General features: G+C 38.5%; 1 protein-coding gene across 3 annotated transcripts in view; it reads right to left on the bottom strand.

The window, feature by feature from the left end:
• The window catches only part of LOC130916540 (ankyrin repeat domain-containing protein 26-like), a 52,218-nt gene extending 40,891 nt beyond the window's left edge, over positions 1–11,327 (bottom strand). For 2 of the 3 annotated variants that reach the window (XR_009063305.1, XM_057837337.1), the window contains exons 1-4: positions 10,576–10,785; positions 3,496–3,780; positions 1,751–1,865; positions 1,485–1,658 (exon numbers count right to left, since the gene is read on the bottom strand). Coding sequence is in view for 2 of the 3 variants with exons in the window: in XM_057837337.1 (XP_057693320.1) it covers positions 1,485–1,658; positions 1,751–1,865; positions 3,496–3,692 (486 nt within the window). In the remaining variant the exon portion in view is untranslated. Of the gene's footprint in view, positions 1–1,484; positions 1,659–1,750; positions 1,866–3,495; positions 3,781–10,575; positions 10,786–10,987 lie in introns of those variants that run through there. The other variant, XM_057837338.1, reaches the window with a different exon arrangement.
• Between the last annotated feature and the right edge of the window lie 5,118 nt (positions 11,328–16,445).

A 16,445-nucleotide genomic window follows, 5' to 3' on the forward strand; every position in this document is an offset into this window, starting at 1 on the left:
TGTTATAATGTCGCCTACACTTAAAACCTGAAAATGCCTTTTTAAACTTGTGAAAGATCTCATACATTATTGATTGGCTGTCTGCATATACAGGTATGCCCATCATCCAGGGGCGCCGGGTGCCCTAAACAGAGAAGTCAAATGATGCCTCAAATGATGATGTCTGCAGCTATCGATTATTTAGTAGTCGATTATCGATAACTAGTTTGTTCGAATAATCGAGTAATCGGAAAAGGTACATAAAATACCTGAGATGAGCCTTAAACGGTATATTAAAAAAAAAATGAGGATAGTACAACAAAAGAACAATTAGCTAACTAACTTCAATAGCAAAAGTCAGCTTAAATGCTATAAAATGTTAAGTTTTTTGATTTTTTTTAACAATGCTCTTAACAAATGGTTCAAACCTATAAACTAAATTACGAATGCATTAAAAAAACATTAGCTCTAACAAAAACTTATCATATGTTGATCTTAACAGCGAGCAGCTGGCTTCTGTGAAATGAGTTTGTGTCATATTCACTATTGCCACTAGAGGACAATGTATCCACTTTCAAAACACCATGACAAACGCCACTTTGATTAAACGAATACTCCAAGCAGCAAAATTTAATTCGAATGTTTTCTCATCGAATTACTCGAGTTAATCGATAAATCGTTGCAGCACTACTAAATATGAATGCATCAGTTATTGCTTGAGGAGGGAGAAAACTGAACTGTGGCTGACTTTCCAGTGCTAAAAAGACACATCAGTTTAATAATTATTAAAATTGAGATTTAGTTATTGGATAAAATGTCGACTTGTGCCAGTAGTCTGAATGTATCTTATGCTTCGTTGCAAATGGTTGCAGTTTTTACATGTCGGTCATCTATCGCTGATCTCTGTGTCTCCCAGAAAGCCTTGCGGTAGTGGCCTTTTGAACAACATTAGTAATTATTTATACATTTATTCTCATTGTTAGTGGCTAATTCATTCCCAAATTAGTAGCAGTGCTGATGTGCTATTAACATCATAATTGTAAAAATATGGAGAGTGAGGACATCCCTGGTTTGCAGCAGAAGTACTTTTTAAAGGATGTTGCCTCGCATGACATGATTTTTTTCCATGTCAGGATTTGTATAGTTTAGAATACAGTGATTTAAGTTAATCAATCATTGTCATTGGCAGCAGAAAAAAGTGTGGCCACCCTTAAATTCCTTTAGGGGTGCCATGAGTATCAAAGAGAATTAAAAACTAGTAAACATCTTCTTTTTGTCCAAGAGAGTTAAACTGCTTCTTTGAGAAACTGCAACTGTATACACAATAGATAGGCTTCTTAAAATGAAAGGGAAAAAATACAATTTGTGCTGGTGCTGTTTAGACTACATGTGGGCCCGATGCACAACACAATCCCTGTTTATAAGATGTGGACGCCCTGCATTGTGGCTGGAAGTTAAGTATAACCAGAGTTAAGTGTTGTGTTAGATAGTGTATAGATAATCACCAGGTTTTTTGCATTGATGTCAGCATTGTGCTTAACAAGCGAGATGGCAGTAGAGATTGACGGGATCCATGAGGCAATATGTAAAGGTGTGTTTCCTTTTAAATCTGCAAGGTTGAGATTGGCTTTGTGTTCCAGCAAAATGTTGACACAAGGTTCATGCTGTGCTTCCACTGCCTGATAAAATAAGAGAATTGATCAAATATGAGTGATGAGCAATCATCGTTCACATTTAAATCTGTTCCTTGTCTCTGTATGTCCAGTCGTACCATTAGTAAAGCAGACTTATGATGCTTATCACATAAATCTATCTTGATGTTTCTCTTGACAAGATATTTCACCAACTCCACATTTCCAAGGGAACAAGCGATGTGAAGTGCTGTTCTGTAATAGAAGTGACATATACTAGTCCTTCTCAAAAAATTAGCATATTGTGATAAAGTTCATTATTTTCTGTAATGTACTGATAAACATTAGACTTTCATATATTTTAGATTCATTACACACAACTGAAGTAGTTCAAGCCTTTTATTGTTCTATTATTGATGATTTTGGCAAAAGTCAAGAAAAAACAAAAAACCCTATCTCAAAAAATTAGCAAATCACTAAAAGGTACTCTAAAGAAGCTACTAAACTAATCATCTGAATCAATGAATTAACTCAAAACCCCTGTGAAAGATTCCCGAGGCTTTTAAAAACTCCCAGCCTGGTTCATTACTCAAACCCGCAATCATGGACAAGACTGCCAACCTAACTGCCGTCCAGAAGGCCATCACTGACACACTCAAGCAAGAGGCTAAGACACAGAAAGAAATTGCTGAGTGAATAGGCTGTTCCCAGAGTGCTGTATCAAGGCACCTCAGTGGGAAATCAAGATGTCAGAATTTGGAGGAAGACTGGGGAGAAGGAAATGCCAAAATGCCTTAAGTCCAGTGTCAAGTACCCACAGTCAGTGATGGTCTGGGGTGCCATGTCAGCTGCTGGTGTTGGTGTACTGTGTTTTATCAAGGGCAGGGTCAATGCAGCTAGCTATCAGGAGATTTTGGAGCACTTCATGCTTCCATCTGCTGAAAAGCTTTATGGAGATGAAGATTTCATTTTTCAGCACGACCTGGCACCTGCTCACAGTGCCAAAACCACTGGTAAATGGTTTACTGACCATGGCAATACTGTGCTCAATTGGCCTGCCAACTCTCCTGACCTGAACCCCATAAAGAATATGTGGGATATTGTGAAGAGGAAGTTAAGAGACACCAGACCCAACACTGTGGATAAGCTTAAGACCGCTATCGAAGCATCCTGGGCCTTCATAACACCTCAGCAGTGCCACAGGCCGATTGCCTCCATGCCACGCCGCATTGAAGCAGTCATTTCTGCAAAAGGATTCCCGACCAAGTATTGAGTGCATAGCTGATATAATTAATTGAAGGTTGACTTTTTTTGTATTAAAAAAACACTTTTTTGTATTGGTCAGATGAAATATGCTAATTTTTTTAGATAGGGATCTTTGGTTTTTCTTGACTTTTTTGCCAAAATCATCGATATTAAAACAATAAAAGGCTTGAACTACTTCAGTTGTGTGTAATGAATCTAAAATATATGAAAGTCTAATGTTTATCAGTACACTACAGAAAATAATGAACTTTATCACAATATGGTAATTTTTTGAGAAGGACTAGTATATTTGGGTAGAAAATAGCAAATAATGGCTATTCAACACAACATGGTTCATTCACAAGAATAGTAAGAATGTATCTTCAATTGTTGTCTTTGTAAGACGCCTCAATTTTGAGGCACAGTAATTGTCCTCTGCATATTTTTGACAGTCTTTGGTTGATCATTAAACATGCTTGTTTTTATGTTTCATAATTGAAATATTAGCCTTACTTTGGGGAGTTTAGCATTAGCTTGGTTCAAAACACCAGATTACTTAGTTGTGAAGATGAGTAGTTTTATAATTCCACTAACAAACATTAAGAAATGTAATAAATGGTAAATGTGTAACCACACTGACCTGTTCTCCTTGTCAACATGATTGATACCAACAATTTGGACAAGCTGCTCCAGTTTGTTCAAATCACCATGCAAGGCAGCCCTGTGAAACGTGCCCATCTTATTTTCTCTACTGTCACTGCCTGCGGTGGCAATGGAGGCACTGTCAGCAGTATCACTTGACCCTCTCATCCTTGGAATCTTGAAAAATTTCATCATCTTAACACAGCAGCAAAGCGATACTTTCGCACCGCCACTCTCTGCTACTTTACTGCTGTTAGATGATCACCGGCGGTGGGTTTCATCCCTAAACAAGATAGTTGGACTCAATCAGGACCATATTTTACTTTCCAAAAGAAACCCTTCAGGATGTAAATTATCACCAATTCTGAATCTGATTATATCTTATACATAAAATTTCCATGCACCTACGTTCAGAAAATACTTCACAAATGCATGCAAGTCGTACAAAAAATTTGAATACCAGTGAAACATCCACACTAGTAAGTGTTCATTTTTAAACTTATTTGACCCATTGGCTTCCATTAACATTCAATTCATTTTGACTGGGAGGGCTGGCAGTAGGGATGTCCCAATGCTGATTTTTTAAAACTAATTTTAAGGATCTAATTTTATTCAAGATGTTTTGCCAATGCCCATACGATGCCAATACAGTGGTACCTCGACATACCATCACTTCGACACAAGATCTCTTCGACATCCGACGTAAAAATTAACTCGCCGTTTTTTTCGACATCCGACGACATGCTCGAAATATGACGATTTATGACAGCGCCGCAGTTTCTTTGTTTTCTCGCAAGACAGAGGCATGGCGGATATTCTTGTGAAAGAAATAAACACGGGTTCCAAGAAGGTTAGTCCAGGTGGTGAAAAAAGGAAAACAGTGACGATTACCATTGACATTAAGATTAAAATAATAGCAAAATATGAGCGTGGTGTGCTTATCCATGAACTGGCTCGACAATACGGGCGTTGAATGTCTACGATCTCGACGGTCCTTCTCCGACATCCATTTGCCAGTCTTTATAGGTTAAGGTGACTATTATTGTGGTAGCATTGCCAAAGAAATCGCCAGCTTCGTCAGGTTTTTAATCATTAATTTCAGAACTTGTGCAACACAACGCGTCTACTGTCCACCGCACTTATGGCCAACAACAAACATTCAAAGAGAAAGTAAAATCTCTACCACACCTTTCTCATTGTCACATCAGCCACGTGATGCGTTCAGGTACAGCACGCAAAACACGTCCGCCACATTAGAACCCGATTCCTTAAATTATTAGAATTATTACTATCATAACTTTATTATTCCGATTTTTATTTATAATTTGTTTTGCTATGGGTAATTGCCATTTGTAGTAGTACCAGCAATATTTATTAAGCATTTAGTATAGGTTTTCAGGCTGTGGACTAATTAATTGAATTATAATGTATTCTTATGGCAAATTCCTGCTCGACATACGACCATTTCGAATTGCAAACAAGGTGCTGGAACAAATTAACTTTGTATGTAGAGGTACCACTGTACCTATATTTTTAGACCAGTAAAAACTATGCAAAAAAAAAAAAAAAAAGTACTGTATTTGTTAATTATAACAATGAATCAACAAGATGGCATGAACATTAACATTCTGTTAAAGCGATCCATGGATAGAAAGACTTGTAGCTCTTAAAAGATAAATGTTAGTACAAGTTATAGAAATTTTATATTAAAACCCCTCTTAATGTTTTTGTTTTAATGAAATTTGCAAAATTTTCAATCAAGAAATAAACTAGTAGCTCGCCATTGTTGATGTCAATAATTACACGATGTTCACGGTGCTTAAACCCATAAAATCAGTCGCACCAAAGCGCCAGCAGAGGGAGACAAAAAACACAAGTAACAAGTGGGCATGACACTGCGCTGTCATTTTAATCTGTTTGAGCGGGGCATGTGCGTTAATTGCGTCAAATATTTTAACGTGATTAATTAAAAAAATTAATTACCGTCCGTTAACACGATAATTTTGACAGCCCTAATATATATATATATATATATTTTTTTTTATTAAACGGAATTACACAATGTTGTTACTGTCTTACTGCTGTTACTTTTTAAAGAGAAGTAGTCTCACTAAGTGGACATATTTGCCTGGTGGTTTGACTGACATCAGCCGATAGCATGTTGGTACTGAAAATATGTAACTACTGGATAAGATCCTATCTTGACACCAAATAGCTGTATCGGACGCCAATACCGATAATGAGTCTTCAAGAGCGTAGGTTTGCATGGGACGGGAGTGACATAACACTAACAACTATTCAGGATGCTCAAATGGTCCCCACCAACTTTTAAGCAAACTTATATGCATTATATAATGGGTTCAGTTATATTGGTTATTTAGATTGTCTTCCCATATATTGCAAGAAAAGTCTTGACCCTACCATTATTTAGCTAATTATTTTCATATGTTAAAACTTACTTTGATCCCTTTTCCCTTGCTGAATGTGCTGGTTAATTTTTTTGCCCCCTCAAACACACATTTGTTTGGCTGATGACTTCACCTGCCCCCGACACACATGCAAGCTCACACTCGCACAGCACCTATGTCGGAAACATGCCGCCTCCTCCGCCCCCTTCGAAGAGGATGGAAATTAGTTTTTTTCAGCCAGCAGCTGCCACTGTAAGTAATTTCAAAAGACGCCAATGTTGTGGAGGTGGGAAACACGCCACTATTTTTGCTACTGAAAGTCCGATCTCCATCAGATTTAGCATAACATTAAACCGTGTGAACTTGCTAACCTGCAAAACTCGAGTACGAAGCTGCTGAGAGAGAAGTGTTCTTCTGTTTGTGTTTTCTTCCGTTTACTGTTATTTAAACTGTGAAAAATGTAGTGAACTCTGCTGGAAGCTTTACAACCAGAATAACGTGAGCAAGAAGCTGCTTAGAGAGAGAGGGGTGCTGCATGAACTCATACATTGATCACACAACACAACATAAACACAACGTAATCATCATTAACTATGTACATTAAAAAAAAAATAAATAAATTCGGGAGCCGCAAGCTAACCACACTAGCCAAGGGCGTAGGTTTGCATTGGGACGGTTGGGACAAAACACTACCAACTTGTCAGGATGCTCAAATTGTCCCCACCAACTTTTAAGCAACCTTATTTGCATTATGTAATGACTTCAGTTATATAGGTCATCTATATTGTCTTCCCATATGTTTTAATTGTTGTAATTGTAACATTTTCATTATGTTTAGATTTACATGTACTGTACATCTTTTCACTTGCTGAATGTGCCGGTCCATTTTTTCCTCCTAAACGCACATTTGATTGGCTGATGACTTGACCCTCACACACACACACACATTATATAGATGAGAAGGTTTTTTTTTTTTTTTTTTCAGCCAGCAGCAGCCACTGTTAGAAATGTAAAAAATACATCATTGTTTTGGAAGTGGGGAACACACCATTAATTTTGCTACTGTAGATCCGACCTGCATCAGTGTTAGCATAACATTAAACTGTGTGAACTTGCTAACCTGCAAAACTCAAGTAGGAAGTTGCTTCGAAAGAAGTGTCCTTCTCTTTGTAATTTCTACTGTTAACATTAAAAAAACTGAGAAATGTAGTGAACTCTGCTGGAAACTATGGAACTAGAAAAACGTTAGCAAGAAGCTGCTTAGAGAGAGAGGGGTGCTGCATAACCTCATGTGTAGCTCACACAACACAACATACACACAACAATCATAATTATGTACATTTAAAAAAAAAGTGTTTTGGGGAGGATGCCGCGAGCTACCCACACTAGCTTTTCGATTGACTGGTCGATCGTGATCGACGTCATGAGCACCCCTGATTTAGTATCAATTAATTAGGTTCATATTCGTGAGAAATTTAGCCCTGACCCCCGTTCACCCAATCTGTTAGGTCTTATTAATGTCCCATCCAAAGTAAAAAGTGTACATACAGGTTATGCTGTAATATCGCCCCTAACAATGTTGAGACCAAACCTACGCCCTTGACAATAGCGTTGCGATTAAGCCTGTCGCAATATGCAATAATTCAATTTATCGCACGATAAATAAAAATGAAGGCGGTAATTTTTCCGCTGCGATTTATCGCCTTGCGTGCACGTGTGCGGCAGACGTGCTGTTAAAAGTTCGGATTCCTTGTTACCAACTGCGCAAAATGCATCTTCGTTCCAGCTCCGGCAAAAAATAGCGCCGGAGCCAATCGTTCCCATTATATCCTATTGTTCAACGTATACCGGCCGCGCCAGTGCTCCGGATTGACTGCGGACCATCTCCGACATGCCGGCGTTGTTGACGTGTGGGTGCTCCCGTCAGGGGTGACATTTCACGCGGGGCGGCTATTTTTTGGCACAACACCCGATATTTGAGTGGCAAATTAAGAGCGCTGTGCTTCAAACTCGTTCTGTTTATGAAAGTCGATTGTCATATGCTGGTGTTGTGCAGTAATGAGCAGATGTGACTTCTGTGGCGTTTGCTAACTTTTTTTTAATGCGCGCGCGCACACTAGATATCATGAAATAGCAAACTAGATGTGCTACGTCCCATGCCATTGGCTACGTGAGCCCAGAGTGATTATAGGACACGTAGTCCATATACTACATTGACGAATTATAAACCGTCATGACTGAAAGGAAGTTAAGAAGGCCAAATCAATCCATACCAGTGACTATAGATAATGTTGCAAATATTGTTAATTCAGTACGTGACACAGATGGATTCCGACCACAAATAGGATGTCTTCCTCATGTAGTAAACCTAGCTGCTAAGAGAGCTATAGAGCCTACCACCGACGTCATAAAACCACGTGCTCGCTGTATGGTTTCGCCCACTTGTCCGTCATTTTGTCTCTTTATTAGCATTGGTTTCAATTGATCGAGGAATTTAAAATGCATTTCATGGAAGACCCGGTGCTTTCTGATGCCGTAAACTCACTGGATGTGTCGCATAAAAGGCGTTATGTGGAAAAGCTTCGTTCTATACAGTCGCCAGATCCATATTTGATGCCTAAATCGATGATTTTTGACCGGCTGCCTTCACCGTCTCTGCCTGACCCTGATATTTACAACTATCTTGTCCACACAAAATCAGCCTATTCTCACGAAAGTTTGAAAAACTTTAAGAGCTTGGAGGCTTATAAATGCTACGTTGCTGGTTGGGTGAAACAGGTCCTCGTACACGAAAATTCGGCAGGAATCTTGTGCTCGGAAGGTGAGTTACGAAATTTTCAATTCAAAATCTTTTGTTCTTGCTAACATCCACTGTCAAGTCTAATGTATTTCATGTCATTTGTCAATGGAGCTAAGGCTTTTAATGTTTATATGGTTTAGCGATAGCACTCACTACATACATACGTGTATGTTGTCGGCGATTAGCCTAGCAATGATCTTAATTGTGGTTGTCAGCCCAAAACCCTCTAAATATATATTAAATGCATCTTACCAGATATAAAATGACTACTACATAATCTGTGGTAATCGTTTGGAGCCCAGTTTTCTCGTCGAATTGCAGCAGCCCATCTCGCTCTCTCCTCTCCGTGTCTCTCGGAATCCGGTAGAACTTCAAGTCTCTCCGTCTATCTTCTCTGTTATTGCAACCGACCGCCACACACGCCTTCACCATTTAGATTATTAATGTTAACGAGCAGAAAAACACGTCGTAAATAGGAGGAATGTACATAGCCGTAACAGGTCAACACGATGTGTTGCCGGACAAGTGGGCGGCACCAGTCAGGAGAGCGGAGTTGTGACGTCACGTGGGTAGGGCCTATAGCAATCAACAGTGTGCCCCGCCTCACTTTACAAACAGTAAAGATTGTTCTCAGCACTTTTATACCAAATTCAGATCAGTAAGAAGTAAGCACATAGATATTATGCACTAAAATTCATGTTTATATGAAAAAAAATAAAAAAGAAACAAAAAATACAGTTATTTTTCCCCAGAGCATTAAATGTATTGAATCAGATCAAAAATCTTTCCCGCCGTATCGAAAATCGTACCGAACAGTGACTAAACTGTATCGTTGCATCCCTATGGAACACCATTGCAGAAGCTATGAGGGGAAAAGTTTTCATTTGCCTAAATGCTTAAGTTATCAACTTCAATTGTTTTTTTTTTTTCTTGAAAAACACATTTTATTTATTCTGTGTTTCTGTGCGGTATTAATATTGTTGTCTTTTACTTAAGAGGCATGGTCGATTGTTTTTAGTTGTGATTTCTTATCGCGTTTAAATGGGTGTACTTGATCTATTAATATATACTGTATTTTCAGTGTTATTGTACATTGGTTTAAAAAAAATTGGGGTGGCGCAATAATATCGCATATCGCAATAATTTATGAGATAAATTATCGCACACTAAAATTTGTTATCGCAACAGGCCTAGATGCGATCGACTGGTTGATCGTGATCGCCGTAATCACCACCCCTGATTTAACCTATCAATTAATTAGGTTCATACTCATGAGAAATGTAGCCCTGACCCCCGCTCACCCAATTTTTCTGGTCTTATTTATGTCCCATCCTGAGCAAAAAGTGTACATGCAGGTTATGCTGTTACATGCTACCAATGTTGAGACCAAACCTACGCCCTTGTGAGTCTCAAATCGAGACATCACCAGCTGGTAGTGCATCCAGCCTTCCCAGTCAAAATGGATTGCACATCCAGTGCCATCAATGGCATTGAGAAGTGAGCACTCACAGCCAACCTTCCCAGTTTAAATGAATTGGACCGCCATTGTTTTCAATGGTAAGCAAAGAGTTAAGTACAAGCTTATCTAACCTTTATGTGCAACATTTTTAAACAGAACAAAATACGTTATCTAAATTTAAAGAGAAAGAAGAAAAAAAAAGTGCAATCTTCAACAAATTGCATGAAGGGAACAAAAGAATAAAGAACACTGCAGCGCAGTATTTAAATATCGCTGTGAAGCTGTCAAATCATTTCAACAACTAATATGCAGGCAGTCTGGAAGCTAGAGCGTGATGCAGGCTAGCTAGCTAATCTGCTAATTTTCTCCCGTAAATCAAATATTAATAACAAAAAGGGAGTGAGTACATACCCACACTTTCTCAAAGTGAGCCGAGTGGTTGCGGTAATAAAGCCCTAAACTAGAGCTAATGGTGACCATTTTCGTGCCGAGCCACAACAACTTTTTGTTGCTTTCTGCGAGGCGGGTTTTTTTTGTTTTTTCAGCTTTTACAACAAATGCAAATAAATAGATAAGGACGAAAATCTCAGACGCGTCATGAGGTCATTGATTTTGACGGCTTTGTTGTCACACGCGTCTGTGCATATAAATTATTAGTTGCCTCTACCGAATGACGTCTTTCAAAATCGTCAGCTTTTTTTTTCGAGTGTGAAAAGGATGAGAGAAGGCTAGCTATTGGTATTTTCATGCACTTTGGCCATTCATGTCTTTGTTGATATTGGTCAAAGAATTGGTTGTACCTAGCTTTATTAATTTTGCTCACCTGTTTTTTTTGTTGTTGTTGATGAGAGCTGCCCGCTACCAAGAAACGGGTCGTCATTGTGATGTAACGTCTTCATTACATCATTCCTTCAGGCCGGATTTTCCTCACCTCACCTCCATTTACGGAATGTGATGAAAATGGAAGATTCTCATGTTTGCGTCACGGAACATTTTAGTGTTTTGAGGTGTCTAGTTTTTTTTTTTTTTTTTTTCTTTTTTTTTTTTTCTCAAACTTACAGGTGATTATTTAGGGACCCCATTCTCCCTGCTTTAGTGGAAATGGTTTACAAAGTATAAAGTACTATACTGGTGAGTCACCAGTGGCAGTTTTGGGGCCTAAGACGAACATATCCAGAGGCCCTCTTCATGGGTCAGTTAAAAAGGTGAGAAGAGTGTGGAGGAAATATGTTCCGGTACACTAGGGCTGTCCTAAACGATACATTTTCTCCTGATTAGTCAGCAGACTAGTTTTACGATTAGTCGACGAATCTAATATTATATATATATATTTTTTAATTAATTAATTTTTTTTACTAATTTAGCAATGAAATTTCTGTTGACACGTATTAATTAAAAAAAAAACATTTTGGAACACTTAAATTCTTTATTAAAGTACAAACAATCATGTAAATAACAATAATTAATCACAAATAAACAATGAGGTTACATGCTGATAGCATTTACTAGTGCAAAAGAATGGAAAGTAAACAGATTCAGAACACTGACTTTGCCTTTCCAACATTATTCAAAACAATTCTTAAAAAAAAAAAAATTCTAGCATTATTATTATAGTATACTACCATACATAATAGTCAGGGGTGCACATAAGTGGTACGCATGCGTGCATGCGTACTGGACGTAGACAAACGCGCTGGCCCTTAACGGCTTCCATACGCTTTTGCGTACCGATGGCTGACCACTGTATTTGCGGCGGACACGAGAAAATAACTTCTCAAAATGTCGAAGAGGCAGGCCACACTGAGTAATTACTTCCATGTTCCCCCACCCCCGTCAAAAGACAGACAGACAACAGAGACGTCACCGGTGTACGTTCACTCTCCTCTTCCCCTCACTATCCACTCGCTCTTGCTATATGATTGGCCAAAGAGTCGAAATTCTCTCCCGTGAAATGCCTGTTTAAAAATGTTCCCGTTGTTGCTTCTTGCGTTCGCTTAAAAGTGCCCATTTAAAAAGGAAAAGCGATGGATGCTACTACAATAGAGCGTATTATTAACAAATGTTAAAGTTGTATAATCATATAGCGAGAATAAGGAACGTGGATAGTGAGGGGAATAGGATAGTGCGCCTACACCGGAGCTACCGAAAAAAAAGGACTTTTGCTGAAAAGTGGCTACAGGAGGTACAATGGCTAGAAGCAAATGATGCTCGCACGGAAATGCGGTACAAAATATGCCGTGAGAATCCCAATGTCGCCGATAAGAGCAGCGCATTTTATGTAGGGTCAAAGAATCTCAGCCATCCAAACTTTGAAAAGCACGAAAAAAACAGAGAGCATGTGGCAATTAAGCAAACTATCGATGTCAAACAGGACCCCGCTCGCCCTATGGACAAATGGCGGAATAAAGGTAATGAACAGCGACATGCACTGACAAACATGTTTTTGCTCGCATTTTACAAAGCTAAACATGCACGTTCATTGAGGTCTTATTAGGAGGACATCCCACTTTTAAAAAGGCTTGGAGTTAATGTGGGAGCCGCATAATGCCCTTTATTTTGAATTGGTGCTTTTTATTTCTTTACTTTTCACTTCAAAGTAATGGCAATTTTGTTGTGCCAGTTGATGTTAATCAAGCATTAATTGTTAATAAAATTAATTAAAGTTAATTGGCTCTAAGTAAAGCTTGTCATAAATTTATCGCATCAGGCGGGTCGGCTCTCAAGCTCAATGAGGACCAAGTCACATCTCCAGGTCCTCCTCTGAGAACCTGGGCAAAAAAATTATGTGCACCCCTGATAATAGTAGTATAATAATTATTCATTGCCAATCATACTTGTCATAAAGAGTGTCATTTCAAAGCTATTCTTAGTGTAGAATCTGTATTCTGTAGTATTTACTCTACATATTATAATATTAATTCTCAAGTATGTGGGATTAACTCCAGAAATCGTTATTTATATGACGAACGAGATGTGCTTTTATTTTGAAATGTTCAACAGAGGTACGTTCGCTAAACCGCAATGAAAGCTTTACACTCCATAAAAAAACAATCTTTGTCATTGCTTGTGGTGTCACTAATAGATTTTTTTGTTGTTGTTGTTGGCAAATGCTGTTAACCAGCTGTTGAGTGTTATTGTATGACTGATTGGAACTGTGCTGCATTGTTTCGCCACAGGATGTGCTGTCGTGTATTTTATGTTCGGTGTGAAGAAGAAGAGAGTTAAAAGAGGCATTAGCGGCCTGTTCGCAACTTCTCCCTCACTGCACTTTGGCTCTCATGGAGAGCACGTTCGCTCATGTGTTCGAAATAAACGATAGCCGACGTGCAAAGTAGCAAGTGAGCTGTAAAAATAGCGATCTTAGTGGCGTGAAAAACACGGGAGAGCTAAGTGAAGCTAACGAACAGCTAAGCAGAGCTAAGCGTTGCTAAACGGAACTAAGCGAAGCTAAATGGTGCTAAATGAAGCTAAGCGGCGGACTGATACTCAGTCCGTCGTCGTGGAAAAGTCCATTGTAGTGCGTGTGTGTGGGGGAGAGATAATATAAATGCAGAATTCAAATGGCTTTCTTTTTTGTTTTGATATTTGTTTGTTTGGAATGCTGCCATTATACATGACAAACAGTTGGGGGTGCTGCTGGCTCCGGTGGCCCAAGCCCTTGCTCGTTGGAGCAAGGGCAGCTGGTTGGGGGCCCCCTACTGGTTGTGAGACTAAGGCAATCGCCTACTTCGCCTGAATAGTAAATCCGCCTATGCTGGGGACAATATGAAATGTATGTAGTATTTATACAGTTTAGTGCTTGTGGACAAAATGTTTTACCTGAAAGAAGGCTCCATTTTTATTTATATTTTTATTCCCTAAGAAGTTTTTCCAGTTATATTTAATTTCTTTATTTCTGACAGACAATTTTGAGTGGTCTTAAGACAGATGTTTATTTCTTTCTTCCTGGATAGTTAAGAGTTTATTAAATATTGTATAGCTAAGTTAATATACAGTCCCTGACAAAAGTCTTGTCGCTTATCCATTTTGTAGAAACAATTGCTAATAACCTGACTTAGTTATTCAATTGGTTTCAGAAATGGCTCATATGAAAGCTAAGACCCTTCCAAATTATGTTGAATGTACAAAAATATATTTGTTTCACTGAAAAATGATTTATCATGATTTTCATTGAAGAGATAAAGGTCAAATTTTGGCAAGACAAGTTTTGTTGCCTACAGAAAGTAGTGTGAAAATTGAACAAAAAATGTACTTCAAATACAAAAATATGTTACATAATATAAGTGAATTAAGTAGTGGTGTTGTGAGATCGAAATTGAATATTTTGTATGACTTCCTGTGAGAGAATTTATTCATGCTTAAAACACAACCATTATATATTACACGTTGAATGCTTTTGTTATGCTTGCATGAGAATATTATAGCACAGAGTATCATTGTTAGAACAATCCGTTGTAATCTTTTTGAGTGGGCCTTCTCATAGCCTTGACGATTGTAGACGGAGTCAATATGCCCAAATATGGACTGTCATGTTCCTGTTGTTTCCAATATGCCCTGAATGAGTACAATATGGCAACTGTGGCTCATCAAACTTCTTCCTGGCCACAGCTGCTGATTCAAGGTTATAGCTAAAGGTGGATTCTCCCCTATGAGAGATGTTTTTCTGTAACTTGAGATGTTTTGTATGGAAAAATACCAAGGCTTGTGAGATTATGAGTTTCGTTTCTTGGTAAAGTTTCGATTCACGGTGCGCTTTGGCACCGCCCTTTTTAACAGTATAAGTTTCTAGCTTCTAGTGAACAGTTTCGTACTTTCTGGTTGACCTCAGCTCCAAGCTGGGTCATCATTTTGTGCCCGTGATATATCATGTTATATAAAAGTCTTCGAAGCAGGCAATCCTTGGCTGGTTCATTCATTATTCTCATTTTGAGCTATCTTTTGGTATTTTTCTCGGGGTTGAAACTGAACTTCCCTGACACTTCCATGGGCTTGAAGGACTGCATCCATGCGGTTCGGCAAGGATTCATACAATTTATTGATCAAGACATCAGGAACATCAAAGAAAGCAGTCTTGCATGCCTCCCAGAGTTCATCAACATTCTTGGGTTTCGTCTTCCATGCTTCCTCTTTCATCGTACTCCAGACATGCTCAATGATGTTCATGTGTGGTGACTGGACTGGCCAGTCCTGGAGGACCTTGATCTTCTTTGCCTTGAGGAACTTTGAGGTAGAGATTGAAGTATGCGATGGAGCACCATCCTGTTGCTGAATTTGTCCCTTTTCATGTTTAGGAATGTAAGAGGCAGCTAAGATTTGTTGATATTGCAGACTATTTATGTTGCCTTCCCCCCTGCAGATCTCTCGCACACCCCCATACTGGATGTAACCCCAGACCATGATTTTGCCACCACCAAACTTCACTGTTTTCTGAGTGAATCTCGGATCCATGCGGGCTCCAGTAGGTCTCCTGCAATATTTGCGGCGACTGTGGTGTAATTCAATGGAAGATTCATCTGAAAAATCCACCTTTTGCCACTTTTCCAGGGACCATCCTTTTGACAGGCTGTGGGCCTTGGCAAATGACACACGTTTTTTTAATTGTCTGCACCCTGAGAGATCTGCAGGGTGGAAGCATGGAAGACGAAACCCAAGAATGTTGATGAAATCTGGGAGGCATGCAAGAATGCTTTCTTTGATGTTCCTGATGACTTGATCAATAAATTGCATGAATTCTTGCTGAACTGCATGGATGCAGTCCATCAAGCCCATGGAAGTTATACAAAATATTCAATTGGGATCTCACAGCACCACTACTTAATTCGCTTATGTTATGTAACACATTTTTGTATTTAAAGTACATTTTTTGTTCAATTTTCACACTACTTTCTGTAGGCGACAAAACGTTTGTCTTGCCCAAAATTTTACTCCGATTTCTTGAAATAAGACAAATTGCTGAAAGTAAGCTTAATAGACCTATTTTTAGCTAAAAGTATATTTAATCTTGAAAAAAAGCTTGTTTGTCAGAAATGTTCTTAATCCAAGAATAGATATTGTTCAAAACATTATTTGAAAGCAAATTTTCTTGATTTAGGTGAAAAATAACCATCTTTTAGATGTATGGGAACAAATAATAATATCTAATAAAAGTGGAATAATCTGATGTATTAATCTGTTCACTAGTCTTTAACACTCAAAACAAGATTGAGAATATTATTCGACTAGATTCAAGAAAAATTGTTAAGAAGCTATAAATTTGCAGTGTGAAAGTGAGTATAAGTCAA

This window comes from Corythoichthys intestinalis, chromosome 5 (genome assembly GCF_030265065.1).
Source record: "Corythoichthys intestinalis isolate RoL2023-P3 chromosome 5, ASM3026506v1, whole genome shotgun sequence".
Lineage (NCBI taxonomy): Eukaryota > Metazoa > Chordata > Actinopteri > Syngnathiformes > Syngnathidae > Corythoichthys > Corythoichthys intestinalis.